The sequence below is a fragment of the Tasmannia lanceolata genome, unplaced genomic scaffold (genome assembly GCF_043159265.1).
Source record: "Tasmannia lanceolata isolate RefF3 unplaced genomic scaffold, GAP_Taslan_0.1 ptg000005l, whole genome shotgun sequence".
Classification (NCBI taxonomy): domain Eukaryota; kingdom Viridiplantae; phylum Streptophyta; class Magnoliopsida; order Canellales; family Winteraceae; genus Tasmannia; species Tasmannia lanceolata.
In genome coordinates this window covers 11,958,765-11,977,047 of record NW_027518682.1, presented here as the reverse complement: position 1 = coordinate 11,977,047, position 18,283 = coordinate 11,958,765, and the positions used below count along the sequence as shown (strand labels likewise).

The following is an 18,283-nucleotide window of genomic DNA, read 5'->3' as shown; positions in this document are numbered from 1 at the left end:
TCCTCGCTTCCTGCTCTTACAAAGGTTGCGTAATCATCTGGAAGGAAGGCCAAAACCCTAACGAGTGGATCCAAGCCCACGTATTCTCCGATCACAAATCCTTCGGCAATGCAATCTCATGGGCCCCACACGAGATCAGACTCTGCCTCGCCACGGCTTACATTAATCCTTCTCCTCTATCCTAGTGTAGCCCGATCTCTTTCTATCTGCATCTTATACGCTTCCAACAAGGCTTATTACATTGACGTTCAATTAAGCTTCCCACACATTTCTTCTTTACTTTCTTTAGAGCTTTTCGCTTCCCACATTTTTTTTCTTTTTTTGGTCTCTCATCTCCCGCTTTTGCTTCCCGCATTACTTTGCTTTTTTTCCTAGATCCCTCGCTTCCCGCTTTTGCTTCCCGTATGGCTTGTCACATTCGTTTCCCACTCTGGCAACAATGGTTTGAAAAGCCATATACCCTTCCCCCTTCGCTCTAGGCTTGCTGATTATTTTAAATAATACTTGTGTTATATGTCTTGATGTTTGTGCATTCGTGCGTGGCACTTGAAACGACAATGGGATCCTAAAGGATATGTATTCTATGTTTACTTGATCCCAAAAGTTCCACTACTTGTTCTCAAAATGAGTTTTAGCTCCCAAGCATATACAACTCAAAAAATCCTAGCAAAATTTGTTTTAAGTCACATATTTTCCAAATTATAGGTGTTTTTTTCTTCTTCTTTTTTAGTGGTCATATCACAAATAATAGTTGTTTCTAGTGCATATAACCAATTATATTTGTAAAAGAAGCCAAATATTGGAAGGATTTTTCTTTGTTAAGAGGGTAACAAATTTGAGGGTCACGAACTCTCTATTTTTTTAAAAAAAATGGTGAATCAATTTATTAAAAATAAGTTGAGATTGAATATTCGAACATGCTGGTATGATACAGAAGTACCTTTCACTATTGAAGATCTCATCAAACATGTGCGTAAATCTCCATGGAGGCGGCTGGCTCCCACTTGACCACCTAATAATGTAGAGGGAGTCCCTTCAACTATCAATCTACCAAGGTCTGAGCTCTCAACAATTCTTATCCCATGTAATAATGCTCTGACCTCAGCTTCATTTGAGTCCCGTTATTCTGACTGGACTCTAGAAAGCCTATATGGTGTCACCCCTCTCGTTCCTGAGGATTTCACCAACCCTAGCTGGCTCTGGGCTACCAATACTGGATCCGTCAAAATTATATTTCAGCTTTGATTGGCCTAGGGGTTCCCATGTGCTTACTCTACTAATGCAAATCTCTCTCCATCCCCTCCATAAGTCATAACAAGAAGCAAACCCAAGATAAGGTTAGGGCTATCACTTTTTTGTACAAGGAAAGTGAGCTCTTTATGTGTCCCCTAAAGATCCCAGCATTTCTTTCCTTCCATATCACCCAGTTCATAGCCAAGAGGATCACACATCATAGTATCTTTCATTTTTTTGGCCATGGAGCAGCATGCCAAAACTCTAATAGGTCGGTTAGGCGAAGTGGAAATACCCTGGTCATCCCGAATCTCCTTAGAATCAGACTCTAGATCTCTCTAGCCATCTTGCAATAGATAAAAATGTGGTTCCCCATCTCCCCTGCTTCCACGTATAATGCACAGTTGTCAATAATGATCATCTTCATGGTTTCTGACGTGGTCTACCTTGAGAATCTTATCGTAGAGGGCTGTCCAGCTAAACGTATAGATTATTGGAGGAGCAGGTATACTCCCTTTTTGGCTATATGCAAGATTTATTCAGTTTCAGTTGGCACGGAAATGGAAACGGTTTCGGTTTCAGTGGAAATTTCGTTGTAAATCTTTTAAAATCACGGAAGCATATAGAAACATATGCAAATGATAAAATTTTAAGAAGAAACTCTGGGAAATGCTAGGATAAGGACAAATACATACCTCTATGGTCAAGTCCTTCTACCATCAACTTGTATATTGTCCCGTGCCTTCCAAAGTAGCCAAAGTTTGGAACATCCAAGCACCTACTAGTTGCTTTCTTGTTTACCTTTCCAGAGGGCTTTCGGTGCCTGCTAGTGAAGCCTTTGGCTGGGCCACTTTTCTCATAAGAAACTAATGGTTGACTTCTTAAGAGCTCGGGAGATGTTGGTCATCGACCATTGTGCACTTTGCATAGATGCCGGGGAAATGGTGGATCACATATTCATGCATGGTAACGTGGCAAGAGAGGAGTGGAGCAATGTATTGTAGAGATTTGAAATATCATGGGTTTTCCCAACCAAGTTCATAGATTTATTGGAAAGTTGGCCCATGGTCCCTTGGAGAAAAAAAAGGGAAGATCCTATGGATGGTCTCACTTTTAGCAGCAATATGGGTTTTGTGGAAACAGAGAAATGCACCTGTCTTTAAAGTATACACAAAGAGATCACATTTCCTCTACAGTAAGGTGATAACCACTACCATTTCATAGCTGAAGACCCTACTATGCTTTAGATTTGTGTTAGTCTATGATTTATGGTATGGGTAGAAGGAGATTTTCCATGGTTCAGTGTAAGAACCCAAGATTGTCCAAGATTGGGAGCCTCATGCTCAAGGTTACTTGAAGCTGTATTTTGATGGGTCTAGTATGGGCAACCCTGGACCTTCTAGAACTTGGGAAGTACTAAGGGATGAGTATGGGGCAGTGAGATGGGCAGTTGTGGGTCCTATAGGAGTCGCTGATGCAAATGAAGCCGAAGTGCATGCAATCCATCAATGAATAAAGTTTATTGAGAATGAAGACTTGAAACCAGTGGTGATAGAAGGGGACTCTCTCAATGTGATAAGATGGCTTAGAGGCTCCCACTCTTATCCATGGAGATTTGCTTCTTTTTTCCGACGAGATCCAAGATAGGGTGGGTGGAGCAAATATATCTTTACATCATGTCAGGCGGTCGGCCAATGACGTGGCTGATAGGTTAGCCAGAGAGGGCGTCTCGAGGGAGAGTGTGCTATTATTTGATTTTCTCCTTGCTTGACTTTTATTCTTCTTTGACCTTTGGGGAGGAGCATGCAATTGTATTCCTTCAATTCTTTCATTTCTTTCCACTTTGTTGGTATAGACCTCCTCGGTCTTTGTTTTCTTTTAATGAAATTTCTCGCCATTAAAAAAAAGGACAAATACATACTTAGAAACCAACATATGAGGAAGGAAGCCATTCATAATGGCTTAGTCTCATCGAACACCTAGTGACTTGTGTTGGTCCCATGTTGATCTGACATCCCAGGCCTAAGATACGGTTACTTTGTTGTGCAGCTCAATGATGTTGCCTACCAACTATCATTATCTACATTAATGAAATGCAAATCATAATATCTTTCATTTTTTGTCGTTTCGACCATTTCGGTCGAATTCAGGAATTTTGGTCAAATTTCAGGATTTTCGGTCGAATTTCAAGAATTTCTGTCAAAATTTTGAGAATTTCGACAGAAACAATGTCATGAAAGGAATTCATGTAGATTTCGTTTCAGTAGGTATGGAAACAGAAACATTTCAGTCATTTTGGGTTTTTTTTTTGAATGAGTCATTTCGGGAAAATTTAAACCATAGCTATATGCAAAGTCGGTGGACAAGTGTCACGGGGAAACAATTGAGGCCAACCGAATCGTCGCAGTGCGCTCCGTGTCACGGGGACGCAGTTGGCATTTTAGGCCATCAATGTCTAGTGAATTTCCCAGGGGTAGTCACTAATATAAACTTTTGGTGGGCACTCCTTGTTGAGAGGGTTGGTTGGCAAAACTCTTTAAGGAGGAGTTGGCCCTGTGACAGGCTGACTCGTCCCCCGATAGGCCTAGCAAGTGTAGGCCGGAACCTTGGTGGTTTGCTTATGGGTTGTATGAGGACTTGCTTGTGCATGTGAGGCACACAGTAGGAAATCATACTACAGCTCGTGTGTGTGTCGGCGTGCCCTAAGGGAGCTTTGGGTGCGGACTGCGAGTTATCCACATGGATGCTCCAGTTTCTTTGGCGAGGACGGAGGCAAAAGACGGTGCATGTCGGGTTGGGTTTCCACATGCATTGCGTGCATGAACCCCTGCAAGGGGCTAATTATACTATTGGCCTTACTTAGAAACCAACATATGAGGAAGGAAGCCATTCATAATGGCTTAGTCTCATCGAACACCTAGTGACATGTGTTGGTCACATGCTGATCTGACATCCCAGGCATAAGATACAGTTACTTTGTTGTGCAGTTCAATGATGTTGCCTACCAACTATCATTATCTACATTAATGAAATGAAATGCAAATCATAATATCTTTCATTTTTTGTCGTTTCGACCATTTCGGTCGAATTTCAGAAATTTCTTTCGGTCGAATTTCAGGAATTTCGATCAAAATTTTAAGAATTTTGACAGAAATAATGTGATGAAAGGAATTCATGTTGATTTCGTTTCAGTAGGTATGGAAACAGAAACATTTCAGTCATTTCAGGTTTTTTTTTTTTGAATGATAGTCATTTCGGGAAAATTTAAACCATAACTATATGCAAAGTCGGTGGACAAGTTTCACGGGGAAACAATTGAGGCCAACCGAGTCGTCGCAGTACACTCCGTGTCAGAGGGACGCAGTTGGCATTTTGGGCCATCAATGTCTAGTGAATTTCCCAGGCGTAGTCACTAATATAAACTTTTGGTGGGCACTCCTGGTTGAGAAGGTGGGTAGGCAAAACTCTTTAAGGAGGAGTTGCCCCTGTGACATGCTGACTCCTCCCCCGATAGGCCTAGCAGGTGTAAGCCGGAACCTTGGTGGTTTGCTTATGGGTTGTATGAGGACTTGCTTGTGCATGTGAGGCACACAGTAGGAAATCATACTACAACTCGTGTCCGTGTCGCCGTGCCCTAAGGGAGCTTTGGGTGCGGACTGCGAGTTATCCACATGGATGCTTCGGTTTTTTTGGTCGAGGACGGAAGCCAAAGACAGTGCATGTTGGGTTGCGTTTCCACATGCATTGGTGGTACGGACCGTTGCAGGGGGGCTAATTATACTATTGGCCTTCTTCATCGCGGTACACCTTGTGGATAAGCCAATATCTAGGTCTTCCATGAGTACGTGCGGGGGTGACCTCGATTGCCCTCGCGAGGTGTATACCTTGCGGATCAGTCCATGGAGCATGCTTACTTCTTGGATGACCAAGCTCCTGTGCTTGGCGGATTTGTGCGTGGCACCGTCATGCCTCGTACTCGATGGACTTTGCATTGGGCTTTCAAGGCCTGATGTTCGATGTACTCGTGATGCTGGTTGATCACGAGAGTGGGTTCATAGTTGGTCTCGGCACGTCTAAGCTCAGTAGACAGTAGCTTGATGAAAGGTTTGATGGCTGTGAACAAAGTATCTAGAGGTGTATGTCAAGATCTTAGCCTAGTAGCCTATTGAAAAACTCAGAGATTGGGTGCACATGTGAAGGATCGAGAGGTGTTCGTCATGCAGGGCCTTCAGAGCGTTGCACGTTGATTCGGTTGAAGGTTTGCCCCTGCATACACACATGTTGAGGCGCCGCACGGGCTATTCCGTTGCTAAAACAATAGGCCCGTGACACAAGGCACGGTGTGGTGGTAAAAAATGATTTAACGCTGAAAGTGCTAGGTGAGCTCCATATCCAAACCGTTTTTTCATCTCTCATCATACTTATATAGCAAGACTCCAATGCCTCTGGGTTACCCTTCCTATCTCACTTTCAAAGAAGTTGCATCTAAATTGTATTTTCCATGATATTATCTACCCATTTATAACAATATAAAACAACCACATTTTTTTCGACAACCACTTTGTACAATTCTACGAAGCCCCACACCATTTATCATTCTAGAAGCTTATTCTATCACCCTTTTAAACTCTATATTTAATCCTCTCATTGAATCTGAACTTCTGTCTCAAGATTTCTCTCCATAGTGTGAACCCACTGAATCCGTACCTATCGTCAGATATTCAGTTTCCTTGCGCCATGCCATATTTGCTATCAATGACTTTAGTCTACAATTGACTACTTTCTTCCCAATACCTCCATAACCACATCCCAAGTAAGGCTTTGTTGACTTCTTTCAATTTATGGATTCCAAGGCCCCTAGCTTTGATTGCCATTTATACTAATTTCAAGCTAACAAGATGGAGTTTCTCTTCTCCTCGGACTCTCCCCAAAGGAATCTCCTTTGTATTTTCTCGATCCGATTATTTACACTCATTGGACATTTGAAAGTGGATGGATAATATATCAGAATGTTTGCCAACATTGCTTTTATTAGGGTAATTTTCCCTCCTAATAAAATTAGGTTCCGCTTCTAGGTTTCAAGCCTTCTTTCCACTCTTTCAACAATCGGATCCCATAAGTTCTTGCGTGATTTACCTTTACCTAAGGGTTGACGCAGATAAGTTGTAGGAGTGATCCATCGAGCGCCCTAGCAAGCGTGCCGAGCGATTGCTCTCCTCTTATGAAGTATTAATGTCAATCAACCTGGACTTGCTGAAGTATGATCATTGCCCCGTCACCATTTCATAACACCAAAGTATATCCTTTACTTTTTGACCTTTACTTCATCCACTCTCCTAAAAACCAATGTGTCATCTACAAACTCATTTGAAAAAACCTTATGGGGACCCATCTAATAAGATTGAGAACCAAGCCGGTAATCTATCCCCATTTGTACCGATTGGTTTGACCACCTTGCTAGGATTTTTTTACTTTTATATGCTTGGGAGCTAAAACTCATTTTGAGAACAAGCAGTGGAACTTTTGGGATCAAGTAAACATAGAATACATATCCTTTAGGATCCCGTTCTCGTTTCAAGTGCCATGCACGAATGCATAAGCATCAAGACATATAACACAAGTATTATTTAAAATAATCAGCAAGTCTAGATCAAAGGGGGAAGGGTATATGGCTTTTCAAACCATTGTTGTCAGAGTGTGAAACGGACGTGCGGGAAGCGAGGGATATAGAAAAAAAAAGAAAGAAATGCAGGAAGCAAAAGAGGGAGATGAGAAACCAAAAAATAAAAAAAATGTGGGAAGTGAAAAGCTCTAAAGAAAGTAAAGAAGAAATGTGTGGGAAGCTTAATTGATTGTGAATGTAATAAGCCTTGTTGGAAGCGTATAAGATGCATATAGAAAGAGATCGGGCTACACTAGGATAGAGGCGAAGGGTTAATGTAGGTTAGGGTTACAAGTAATAAAGAGGTCTTCATCTAATTAGAATAACAAGTTTTAGGGATTTATAGTTTTATTCTTGTAGATTTAACGCAAGTTTTGGAAAAATGAACCACAAAAGCTTTATTTGAAACTTGAGATTTTTAGTTTTAAATACACTATTTCAGCAATATCAAAAGGAGAAAATACTCTTTAAAGAAAAAAAAAGGGGGGGAATACTCTTTAACGAGAAAATAATCAATACGAAAATTATTCTTAATCATTGAAACGGCAAATCACAAGGATTGGAGAAGCACTAAAACTCCCTTCATTTCCCTATTTATCCACATTATAGATCTTTATTTGCATGTAGTTGTTCCATATAATTTTTTTCTTAAGCTTCAATCATCCATCATTAGATTCATACTTGAACAATTTTTAATTTTTATTGTTTTCGACAGTGAAATAGTTTTCAACAAGAGAGCCATGACAATGCATCATAAAAAAAGCATGGTTACAACATGTGATTTAATAAAGCTAAAATAACAGATCTTGAATGAGATTAACTAGTTGCAAACCAATTAACATTACCAGGCAAACCAATAGTTGCAAACCAATTTATAGTCACAGGAAAAGTTATTCAAAGCACAACAAAAAAGACAAGTAAAAAAGAAAAAAGTAAGCAAAACTAATGTGCAACGGCCATTGAGGGAGTAATGGTTTAGTGTCAAAAGAAGAAGCTAAAAAACCTGGATCTAGGGCTCCACTGTAGTGACCTGCTGCCACTCACCATCGACCGTTTCTTTCCACAGCGTCACATTATTCTTCCCGTCGGCAACCGCCAGTAAATTCCCTGTGAGCGACCACGAAACCCTCCACACCGGCGTCTGACAATCCTTCAAAACCTTCCCTTCCCATTGATCACCTTCTTTGCCCACCGTCCATATAACCACGGTCCCATCCTGGGACGCACTCGCGATCGTTGATTTCGGAAGCCCTAGATTCGGGGCCCACGCCACATCCCTCACCCAATCGGAGTGCATCAGAAGTGCTGGAAAGCAATCCAATTTCCAACTCCCGTTATAAAGCTTCCAGATCTTGGCAGTGTTGTCACATCCCCCTGAGGCGAGCTTCTGGACCGGGGGATCGGATCCGGATCCGGTTCCAACGAGGGATCCGGGAGCAGTGGATGGGGCCCACGAGACGGACGTGACACCGATGGGATGGGCCAGATCGATCCGTGTAGTGTCCCAGGATCCATCTGGCCGAGCGGTGAAGATAGAGATGTTACCGTCGGAGGAGGCGGCGGCGAGGCAGAGGCCGATCTCGTGTGGGGCCCAGGAGATGGAATTGACGGAGGATTTGTGATCCGAGAATACGTGGGCTTGGTTCCACTCTTCGTTTGGGTTTTGGCCTTCTTTCCAGATGATTACGCGGCCATCGTAAGAGCAGGAAGCGAGGATGGATCCGAATTTGGGGTGGGCCCAGGCGACTTGCCAGACTGGGCCGAGGTGGCCCGTAAGGGTTGCGAGGTGCTGCTGGGAGGAATTGGTGACGCCGATGATCTTGATCGTGGCATCGGAGGAGGCCGTGGCGAGACGCTTCCCGTAGTAGTCCATGGCCACGTCGTGGACTGTGTCTTGGTGGCCTGTTTCAATCTTCTGAGAAGGCATTTTTTCTCTCTCTCTCTCTCTTAGTTTTTCTCTGAATCGTCTGCCCCTTCTTCTCTTATTTCTTGTTAGGGTTTTTTTGGGTGAAATTTCGGAAAAATCGAGATTTCGACCGAAATTCAGAAATTTTTCATAAATTTCGCTGTCTAAGATATACTAACCACTATTTATCTTAAAAAGAAAGCGATATATTCACCCCCTTTCTTCCTTGGCCCAGCCCCCTCCTGTGTATTTAGGATTACGCTTCCACGCTACAAGGGGTAGCCCAAGGAAGAAAAGGCGGTGAATATATCATTTCCCCTCCCAAAAACACGATTTCAGGCTAATTAAATAGGGCTTTGCTAGGGACTTTCGCAGAAAAAGGCATCTCGTGGCTGGCTGTTGCATGTGATAGCAGCCACATCGGATGAATTGTGGATACGACAAAATCGGCTTAAAAGTGAGCCTCTAGGGCTGCTCTCACATGCAACAGTTAGCCGTGAAATGCCTTAGTCTGAAAGTTCCTAGCAAATCCCAATTAAGAAACAGAGGAATGCCTTATAAAACCTATTTATAAACCAACATGATAGCAAAGCGAAGTTCATTCAATCCTAAAAACTCCATCTTATTTCGTTCCAGAGACCATGGTTTTAAATTTCGAGACCCTCACCGAAATTGCATAAACCCTAAACGGTAATTTAGTTCGTCCGAAATTTCTGAAAAATTTCTGAATTTCGGTCGAAACCTCGATTTTTCCGAAATTTCACCCAAAAACCCTAACAGGAAATAAGAGAAGAAGGGGCAGACGATTCAGAGAAAAACTCACAGAGAGAGAGAGAGAAAAAATGCCTTCTCAGAAGATTGAAACAGGCCACCAAGACACAGTCCACGACGTGGCCATGGACTACTACGGGAAGCGTCTCGCCACGGCCTCCTCCGATGCCACGATCAAGATCATCGGCGTCACCAATTCCTCCCAGCAGCACCTCGCCACCCTTACGGGCCACCTTGGCCCAGTCTGGCAAGTCGCCTGGGCCCACCCCAAATTCGGATCCATCCTCGCTTCCTGCTCTTACGATGGCCGCGTAATCATCTGGAAAGAAGGCCAAAACCCAAACGAAGAGTGGATCCAAGCCCACGTATTCTCGGATCACAAATCCTCCGTCAATTCCATCTCCTGGGCCCCACACGAGATCGGACTCTGCCTCGCCGCCGCCTCCTCCGACGGTAACATCTCTATCTTCACCGCTCGGCCAGATGGATCCTGGGACACTACACGGATTGATCAGGCCCATCCCGTCGGTGTCACGTCCGTCTCATGGGCCCCATCCACTGCTCCCGGATCCCTCGTCGGATCCGGATCCGATCCCCCGGTCCAGAAGCTCGCCTCAGGGGGATGTGACAACACTGTCAAGATCTGGAAGCTTTATAACGGGAGCTGGAAATTGGATTGCTTTCCAGCACTTCTGATGCACTCCGATTGGGTGAGGGATGTGGCGTGGGCCCCGAATCTAGGGCTTCCGAAATCAACGATCGCGAGTGCGTCCCAGGATGGGACCGTGGTTATATGGACGGTGGGCAAGGAAGGTGATCAATGGGAAGGGAAGGTTTTGAAGGATTTTCAGACGCCGGTGTGGAGGGTTTCGTGGTCGCTCACAGGGAATTTACTGGCGGTTGCCGACGGGAAGAATAATGTGACGCTGTGGAAAGAAGCGGTCGATGGTGAGTGGCAGCAGGTCACTACAGTGGAGCCCTAGATCCAGGTTTTTTAGCTTCTTCTTTTGATACTAAACCATTACTCCCTCAATGGCCGTTGCATATTAGTTTTGCTCACTTTTTTCTTTTTTACTTGTGTTTTTTGTCGTGCTTTGAATAACTTTTCCTGGGACTATAAATTGGTTTGCAACTATTGGTTTGCCTGGTAATGTTAATTGGTTTGCAACTAGTTAATCTCATTCAAGATCTGTTATTTTAGCTTTATTAAAATCACATCTTGTAACTATGCTTTTTTTATGATGCATTGTCATGGCTTTCTTGTTGAAAACTATTTCACTGTCGAAAACAATAAAAATTAAAAATTGATCAAGTATGAATCTAATGATGGATGATTGAAGCTTAAGAAATTTTTTTTATGGAACAACTACATGCAAATAGTAATCTGTCCCCATTTGTCCTATTGGTTTGACCACCTCGGTCTTTCCTATGTTTTTAATGAAATTTTCTACCATGAGAGAGAGAGAGAGAGAGAGAGAGAGAGAGAGAGAGAGAGAGAGAGAGAGAGAGAGAGAGAGAACCAAGCCGATGATACACATCTCATGATCTAGGTGCGTCATCTAACACCAAAGCCCATTCTCCCCATTAGATAATCTCAGATGCCCCACTCCACTTTGTCGTATACTTTTTCCATGTATAGTTTTACAGACGATTCCTTCTCATTCTTGAAATAGTATTCTACAATCTCATGCCATTCAAAAAAAAAAAATATTCTATCATCTCCTTCGCAGTATTTTTGTCAGCTTCCTTTAGCCACCTCGCTCTAGATCTTTGTCGCCAAGAGATTTCTTCTTGAAAGATGATACGGTTCTATTCTTCTTTGAGATACCCCATCTCCTCTACCTCTTCTACCCTAGCATCTCCATCTTCTTCCGCCCTTTTTACCTCCTGGATACGATTAAATGACCATTGTTACCTTCTTATTGCTTCTCTTTGGGATTCCTTTTTCCACTCTTTGAGTTTTTCTTTAAAAAGCCACAGTTTCTGGCTTAAGAGTACATTAGACGCTGACACAATCGGACTAGGAGTGAAATTCTGACAATATTGGATGGCGGCGTGTGTGAAACGTGTGAACAATCAGACGACCAGCGAGCAGTATTCAAATAGTAATTATAACAGATATATTGATGACAGAAATTTTATCAGAGGGTAGTGTTCATCCCCTCGGCTGATGTCGAGTTCTCGTGGACATGGGAAGTTTACTGTGCAACATTCCTCTCCCCGGTGACTGCCAGTTACTGTATTGTGCTGGGTCTACGTCTCGGTCAGCTCTAACAGGAACTACTCGGGTGGACTGTTCAACTTATTAAATTTTAGTTCAAGGTTCTTGGGACACACTCTAGAAGTGAAGAATTTTACACTGGTTTTGCCAATTCGAAATTGAATCCAGTGACCGTGCACTTCCCTTTCCCCACCCTACCTACCTACCTACTTGTGATAGTCTTGAGGTAATGGAACTTCAACCGATAACACAAGAAAAAAAGGTTATTCTGCGCAAAATTTTCCATTTAAAAAAAAGAAACTTCAATCGTTATCCTTCAAGTGGTTTGTCCCTGTACCATATGGCCTTGCCTGAATGCTGAACATAAGTCGTGGGGTTCATGACCTGCTAATGACGACTGGGCAGTAGTACTGGGGCTTCAATAATCTGCCACCACAACTTAGACCAACTATTCCATGAGGCACTTCCCAAGCTTAAAGCTGGAGTCCTATGGTTTCAAAACCTTTTGAGATTACCGGCTCAGGTGATCCACTTCCTCTCTTTGAATTCCAAAATTCCACCCAACACTAAGAAGCTCCTCAGAAAATAGAGCTTAACAAGACTCGACTAACATTCCCCTATCAGTTATAATGTGATTAGGGAGTGAGACTGCGAGAGATCGATGATCTGCGATCCTTGGTGCTTGGGTCTGCTGAGATCTATTGATCCTTGGCTTTCTTGGCATAATCCACAAGCACCAGGAAGGGCTGCTGGCCATGCTCTTCAATCTACCAACCACACGATTCTGGCCAGCTCATCCAATCAGAACTAGTGCATTGGCTTCTAGAGTGACATTAGTTGTGTTCCCTTCTTTATTCAAGTGGTTCCTTCCCATCGCGGACTCATTTTTTTGAACCGTAGTGGTCGAGTCATTTTATTCCATATCTGTCATAGGATAACACCCTACATACCCACGATAGTTCTGAGACTCTTCTTATGAAGTAAACTCTGTAATTAGTTCAGTAACAATGGTATTCCATTCATAACAGAATTAAATCCTTTCATTCAATGGAGGTTTTCAATCAAACCAATCACAACATTACAGATGAACCGAAAGCCATAGAAATAGAAGAAAATCGGCCAATTAAATTGAACTCAGAGAGGTTTTCTATTGGGAGACAGCAGAAAATTGTTGAATTCAGAAATAAAACTTCTGGACAACAGGAGAAAGGCATTCATGATACCATACCAGTGCCTGTTTGTCTTCAATAGGCAGGCTACTCTCAGCAGATCTCCCTCTTTGGTTCTGTTCAATTCTCCCCCCAAAAAATGCCCCCTCTATCTCAAAGGTCATTAGGTTTTAGTGCCGTATTAGGCAAATCTACAAGACCGTTTTGCCCTTGCTTAACTTAAGTTTTTTGAGGGGAATTCCTGGACAGAAACGTCCAAGACCTCCTTTGTATTTCATCTGAGCAAGAACTACTCTTCCTGGGCAGCCACAGAGTGGTGCGCCTTGAGCCGTTCACACCGCCAGAGTAGCTTTGGGTGTTTGTTTTTTCGCTAGTAATCTGATTCCAATTCCACGGCGCTGTCCTCAATTACATCTAGCTCTGCATCAAACTCCCCCCTTCACTTGAATTTGTCTACTAGTTCGGCTCTTCTCCATGGTAAGGGGTTAGGTGTTTAATGCTGAACACATTGGTGATATTCATTCCATCGGGTAGCTCAATACATTGCCATTAAGTTTTTCCAGCACTTGGCACGGCCCAAATTTTTTTTGGATGAAGCTTATGGTATTCTCCGACGGGTTACTGTTCCTCCGGAAGATAAACGCAAACCAGATCTCCTTCAAAGATGAGCTGCCTGTTTTGTTTATCAGCTTGTTCCAGATTAGCCTTCTCAATTTTGTCCCTGACTTTTTTTTTGAATGGTAATGTTGGCCCTAACTTGATCATGCATTTCTTGCAATTTCATGATCCGGTACTTTCTTCATTCTAGTTCCCATGCTTTGTAGAGGCAGTAAGTCTAGGGGTCCCTCTTTGGGTCTTTCCATGGAGGATCTGAAAAGGAGAGAGGCCGGTTGTTCGGTTTTGGATGCAATTAGTTCATACACACCTTCGTACGGGGACTCCTTTTTTTGAAGCACTTCATAACCTTTACGTGAGAGGGTCCGACATGCTTCCAATTGTCCGGTTGACGACATCGGTTTGCCCATCGGATTGAGGATGATATGGGCTGCTTAATTGCAAACTAGTCCCTAATTTCTTCCAAATGGCCCTCCGTAAGTGACTCATGAATTTGGAGTCCCTACCTGACCTAATGGTTTTAGGTAGGCCGTGATATCACACCACAGGGTAGAAATACAAATCTGCTATGCGGCTAGTGTCCATGGTTGTCTTACAGCGGATGAAATGCGCCATTTTGCTAAACCGGTCCACGACAACCATGATACTGTCTCAACCTCTTGGTGTTCTCAGTAAGCCTAGTACAAAATCCATAGAAACATCAACCCAGGGAGCCTCTGGATCTGGCAGTGGGGTGTACAAACGCGTGTTGCTGCTGCTTCCCTTCGGAGTTTGACAAACTTGGGTACCTTTGGACAAATTTCTGCACATCCCTGCCGATTTTCAGCCAATAAAAGCTCTCTTTCACCAGCCACACACTTTTATCCTTCCCAACGACCTCAGTTGTGCAATTCTTGGATCACTTTCAGCCGTAGGTAAGTATCTGGTATGCACAAGCAATTAGCTTTGAAAAGCCATTCAATAGCAAAAATTCAGAGGTCCAAATGAAAATCTTTGGCATTCCTTTATGTTTGGTCATCGAATCTCTACATGGTTTCTTTAGAAATTGAAATTAACCCAAGAAGACTCCTTCCCCGCTTTTCTTCCATTATCTTTTGTCTTTACTCTTTTGTATGTGATGGATGAATCTACTTCCTTCTTTGAGCTTCTTGTAAATGGTAGGCCTATTAATGGTTTGATGAAATGCTATGAGGTGAACTTGTACCAGAGTACCAGCCTACCAATCCTGGGAAGAGCAGTTTAAATGATGTCAATGCTTATGATGGAAAAGGTCTATCTCTATCACCATTAAGGAAATGTCCTCTTCTATAATGAGAAGTTCAGGGCGGTTTAAGATTTCCCAGCTAATCGAGTCAATTCCTTTAGCGTCATCTTACTTATCACTTATCAGACATTTGTCAAAAAACAATTTTACCACATTTAGTTATTTGAATTTACTTTTTGTGTACCAGAGTAATCCACCAGTTAGATTTACATCCTCAATGTTTTTTTTTACAAAATTGACAAATATGTTCATACCAGCAAAATTACAATGGGTACCAGTAGTCCCACTAGATTTACATAGTATGAATTGCCCAGGAGCATTCTCCTTGGCGCAAAAGAAAAACCCATTACCTCTTACATTATCCAATAGCCTCAATTGAATCGAATAAAGCAAAAAGTGCCATATTTGTGGAACCTCCAAGTCAAGATCGTGACCTGCCACGTCACACCGATTTCTCCACTGCAATCCGCTGGCAAATTCGAGTTTCAAAAATCCCGCCGAAGGCCCAGAGCTATTGTGTGCCCCTAACCGTGGACGATAGCCAACCATCCAACATCATCATCCGATCTCCGGCGGCCTCCACCTCGAACCACCACCAAACACCGACGGCTCCCCATTAAAAATATATCAAATTCTTCCAACATCTTCCATCTTCTCCAAAACCTACTTCCACTAACCCAAAATCATTCCACTCAAAAGTATACTCCTAGCCCTATTAGCCCTATGGTCTACCTTGAGAATCTTATCGCTGAGGGCTGTCCAGCTAAACGTATATACCCTTGGAGGAGCATGTATACTCCCCTTTTGGCTATATGCAAGATTTATTCAGTTTCAGTTGGCATGGAAATGTAAACGTTTCGGTTTCAGTGGAAATTTCGTTGTAAATCTTTTAAAATCACAGAAGCGTATAGAAACATAAGCAAATGATGAAATTTTAAGAAGAAACTCTGGGAAATGCTAGGATAAGGACAAATACATACTTCTACCATCAAGTCCTTCTACCATCAACTTGTATCTTGTCCCGTGCCTTCCAAAGTAGGCAAAGTTTGGAACATCCAAGCACCTACTAGGTTGCTTTCTTGTTTTACCTTTCCAGAGGGCTTTCGGTGCCTGCTAGTGTGGCCTTTGGCTGGGCCACTTTTCTCAGAAGTAAACTAACGGTTGACTTCTTAAGAGCTCGGGAGATGTTGATCATCGACCATTGTGCACTTTGCATAGATGCCGGGGAAATTGTGGATCACATATTCATGCATGGTAAGGTGGCAAGAGAGGAGTGGAGCAATGTATTGAAGAGATTTGAAATATCATGGGTTTTCCCAGCCAAGCTCATAGATTTATTGGAAAGTTGGCCCATGGTCCGTTGGAGAAAAAAAAGGGAACATCCTATGGATGGTCTCACTTTTAGCAGCAATATGGGTTTTTTGGAAACAGAGAAATGCACTTGTCTTTAAAGTATACACAAAGAGATCGCATTTCCTCTACAATAAGGTGATAACCACTATTATTTCATGGCTGAAGACCCTACTATGCTTTAGATTTGTGTTATTCTATGATTTATGGTATGTGTAGAAGGAGATTTTCCATGGTTCAGAGTAAGAACCCAAGATTGTCCAAGATTGGGAGCCTCATGCTCAAGGCAACTTGAAGTTGTATTTTGATGGGTCTAGTATGGGCAACCCTGGACCTTCTAGAACTGGGGAAGTACTAAGGGATGAGTATGGCGCAGTGAAATGGGCAGTTGTGGGTCCCATAGGAGTCGCTGATGCAAATGAAGCCGAAGTGCATGCAATCCATCAATGAATAAAGTTTCTTGAGAATGAAGACTTGAAACCAGTGGTGATAGAAGAGGACTCTCTCAATGTGATAAGATGGCTTAGAGGCTCCCACTCTTATCCATGGAGATTTGCTTCTTTTTTCCTACGAGATCCAAGAGAGGGTGGGTGGAGCAAATATATCTTTCCATCATGTTAGGCGGTCGGCCAATGGCGTGGCTGATAGGTTAGCTAGAGAGGGCGTCTCGAGGGAGAGTGTGCTATTATTTGATTTTCTCCTTCCTTGACTTTTATTCTTCTTTGCCCCTTGGGGAGGGGCATGCAATTGTATTCCTTCAGTTCTTTCATTTCTTTCCACTTTGTTGGTACAGAACTCCTCGGTCTTTGTTTACTTTTAATGAAATTTCTCCTCATTAAAAAAGGGGACTAATACATACTTAGAAACCAACATATGAGGAAGGAAGCCATTCATAATGGCTTAGTCTCATCGAACACCTAGTGACATGTGTTGGTCACATGCTGATCTGACATCCCAGGCATAAGATACAGTTACTTTGTTGTGCAGTTCAATGATGTTGCCTAACAACTATCATTATCTACATTAATGAAATGAAATGCAAATCATAATATCTTTCATTTTTTGTCGTTTCGACCATTTCGGTCGAATTTCAGAAATTTCGAGAATTTCGGTCGAATTTCAGGAATTTCGGTCGAATTTTAGGAATTTCGGTCAAAATTTTAAGAATTTCGACAGAAATAATGTGATGAAAGGAATTCATGTAGATTTCGTTTCAGTAGGTATGGAAATAGAAACATTTCAGTCATTTCAAATTTTTTTTTTGAATGATAGTCATTTCGGGAAAATTTAAACCATAACTATATGCAAAGTCGGTGGACAAGTTTCACGGGGAAACAATAGAGGCCAACCGAGTCGTCGCAGTGCACTCCGTGTCAGAGGGACGCAATTGGCATTTTGGGCCATCAATGTCTAGTGAATTTCCCAGGCGTAGTCACTAATATAAACTTTTGGTGGGCACTCCTGGTTGAGAAGGTGGGTAGGCAAAACTCTTTAAGGAGGAGTTGCCCCTGTGACATGCTGACTCCTCCCCCGATAGGCCTAGCAGGTGTAAGCCGGAACCTTGGTGGTTTGCTTATGGGTTGTATGAGGACTTGCTTGTGCATGTGAGGCACACAGTAGGAAATCATACTACAGCTCGTGTACGTGTCGCCGTGCCCTAAGGGAGCTTTGGGTACGGACTGCGAGTTATCCACATGGATGCTTCGGTTTCTTTGGTCGAGGACGGAGGCCAAAGACAGTGCATGTTGGGTTGCGTTTCCACATGCATTGCTGGTACGGACCGCTGCAGGGGGGCTAATTATACTATTGGCCTTCTTCATCGTGGTACACCTTGTGGATAAGCCAATATCTAGGTCTTCCATGAGTACGTGCGGGGGCGACCTCGATTGCCCTCGCGAGGTGTATACCTTGCGGATCAGTCCATGGAGCATGCTTACTTCTTGGATGACCAAGCCCCTGTGCTTGGCGGATTTGTGCGTGGCACCGTCATGCCTCGTACTCGATGGACTTTGCATTGGGCTTTCAAGGCCTGATGTTCGATGTACTCGTGATGCTGGTTGATCACGAGAGTGGGTTCATAGTTGGTCTCGGC

The 18,283-nt window shown here is 43.0% G+C and overlaps 1 protein-coding gene and 1 pseudogene across 1 annotated transcript; one reads left to right on the top strand and one right to left on the bottom strand.

Annotated features, from left to right (window-relative positions):
* Positions 1–7,649: 7,649 nt before the first annotated feature.
* Positions 7,650–8,955, bottom strand: LOC143876637 (protein transport protein SEC13 homolog A pseudogene; annotated as a pseudogene).
* A 440-nt stretch (positions 8,956–9,395) lies between these two features.
* On the top strand, positions 9,396–10,753 carry LOC143877503 (protein transport protein SEC13 homolog A-like). Its single transcript, XM_077379586.1, has one exon. It carries the CDS (start codon positions 9,644–9,646, stop codon positions 10,553–10,555), a length of 912 nt encoding a protein of 303 aa, XP_077235701.1. The 5' UTR covers positions 9,396–9,643; the 3' UTR covers positions 10,556–10,753.
* The last annotated feature ends 7,530 nt before the right edge of the window (positions 10,754–18,283 follow it).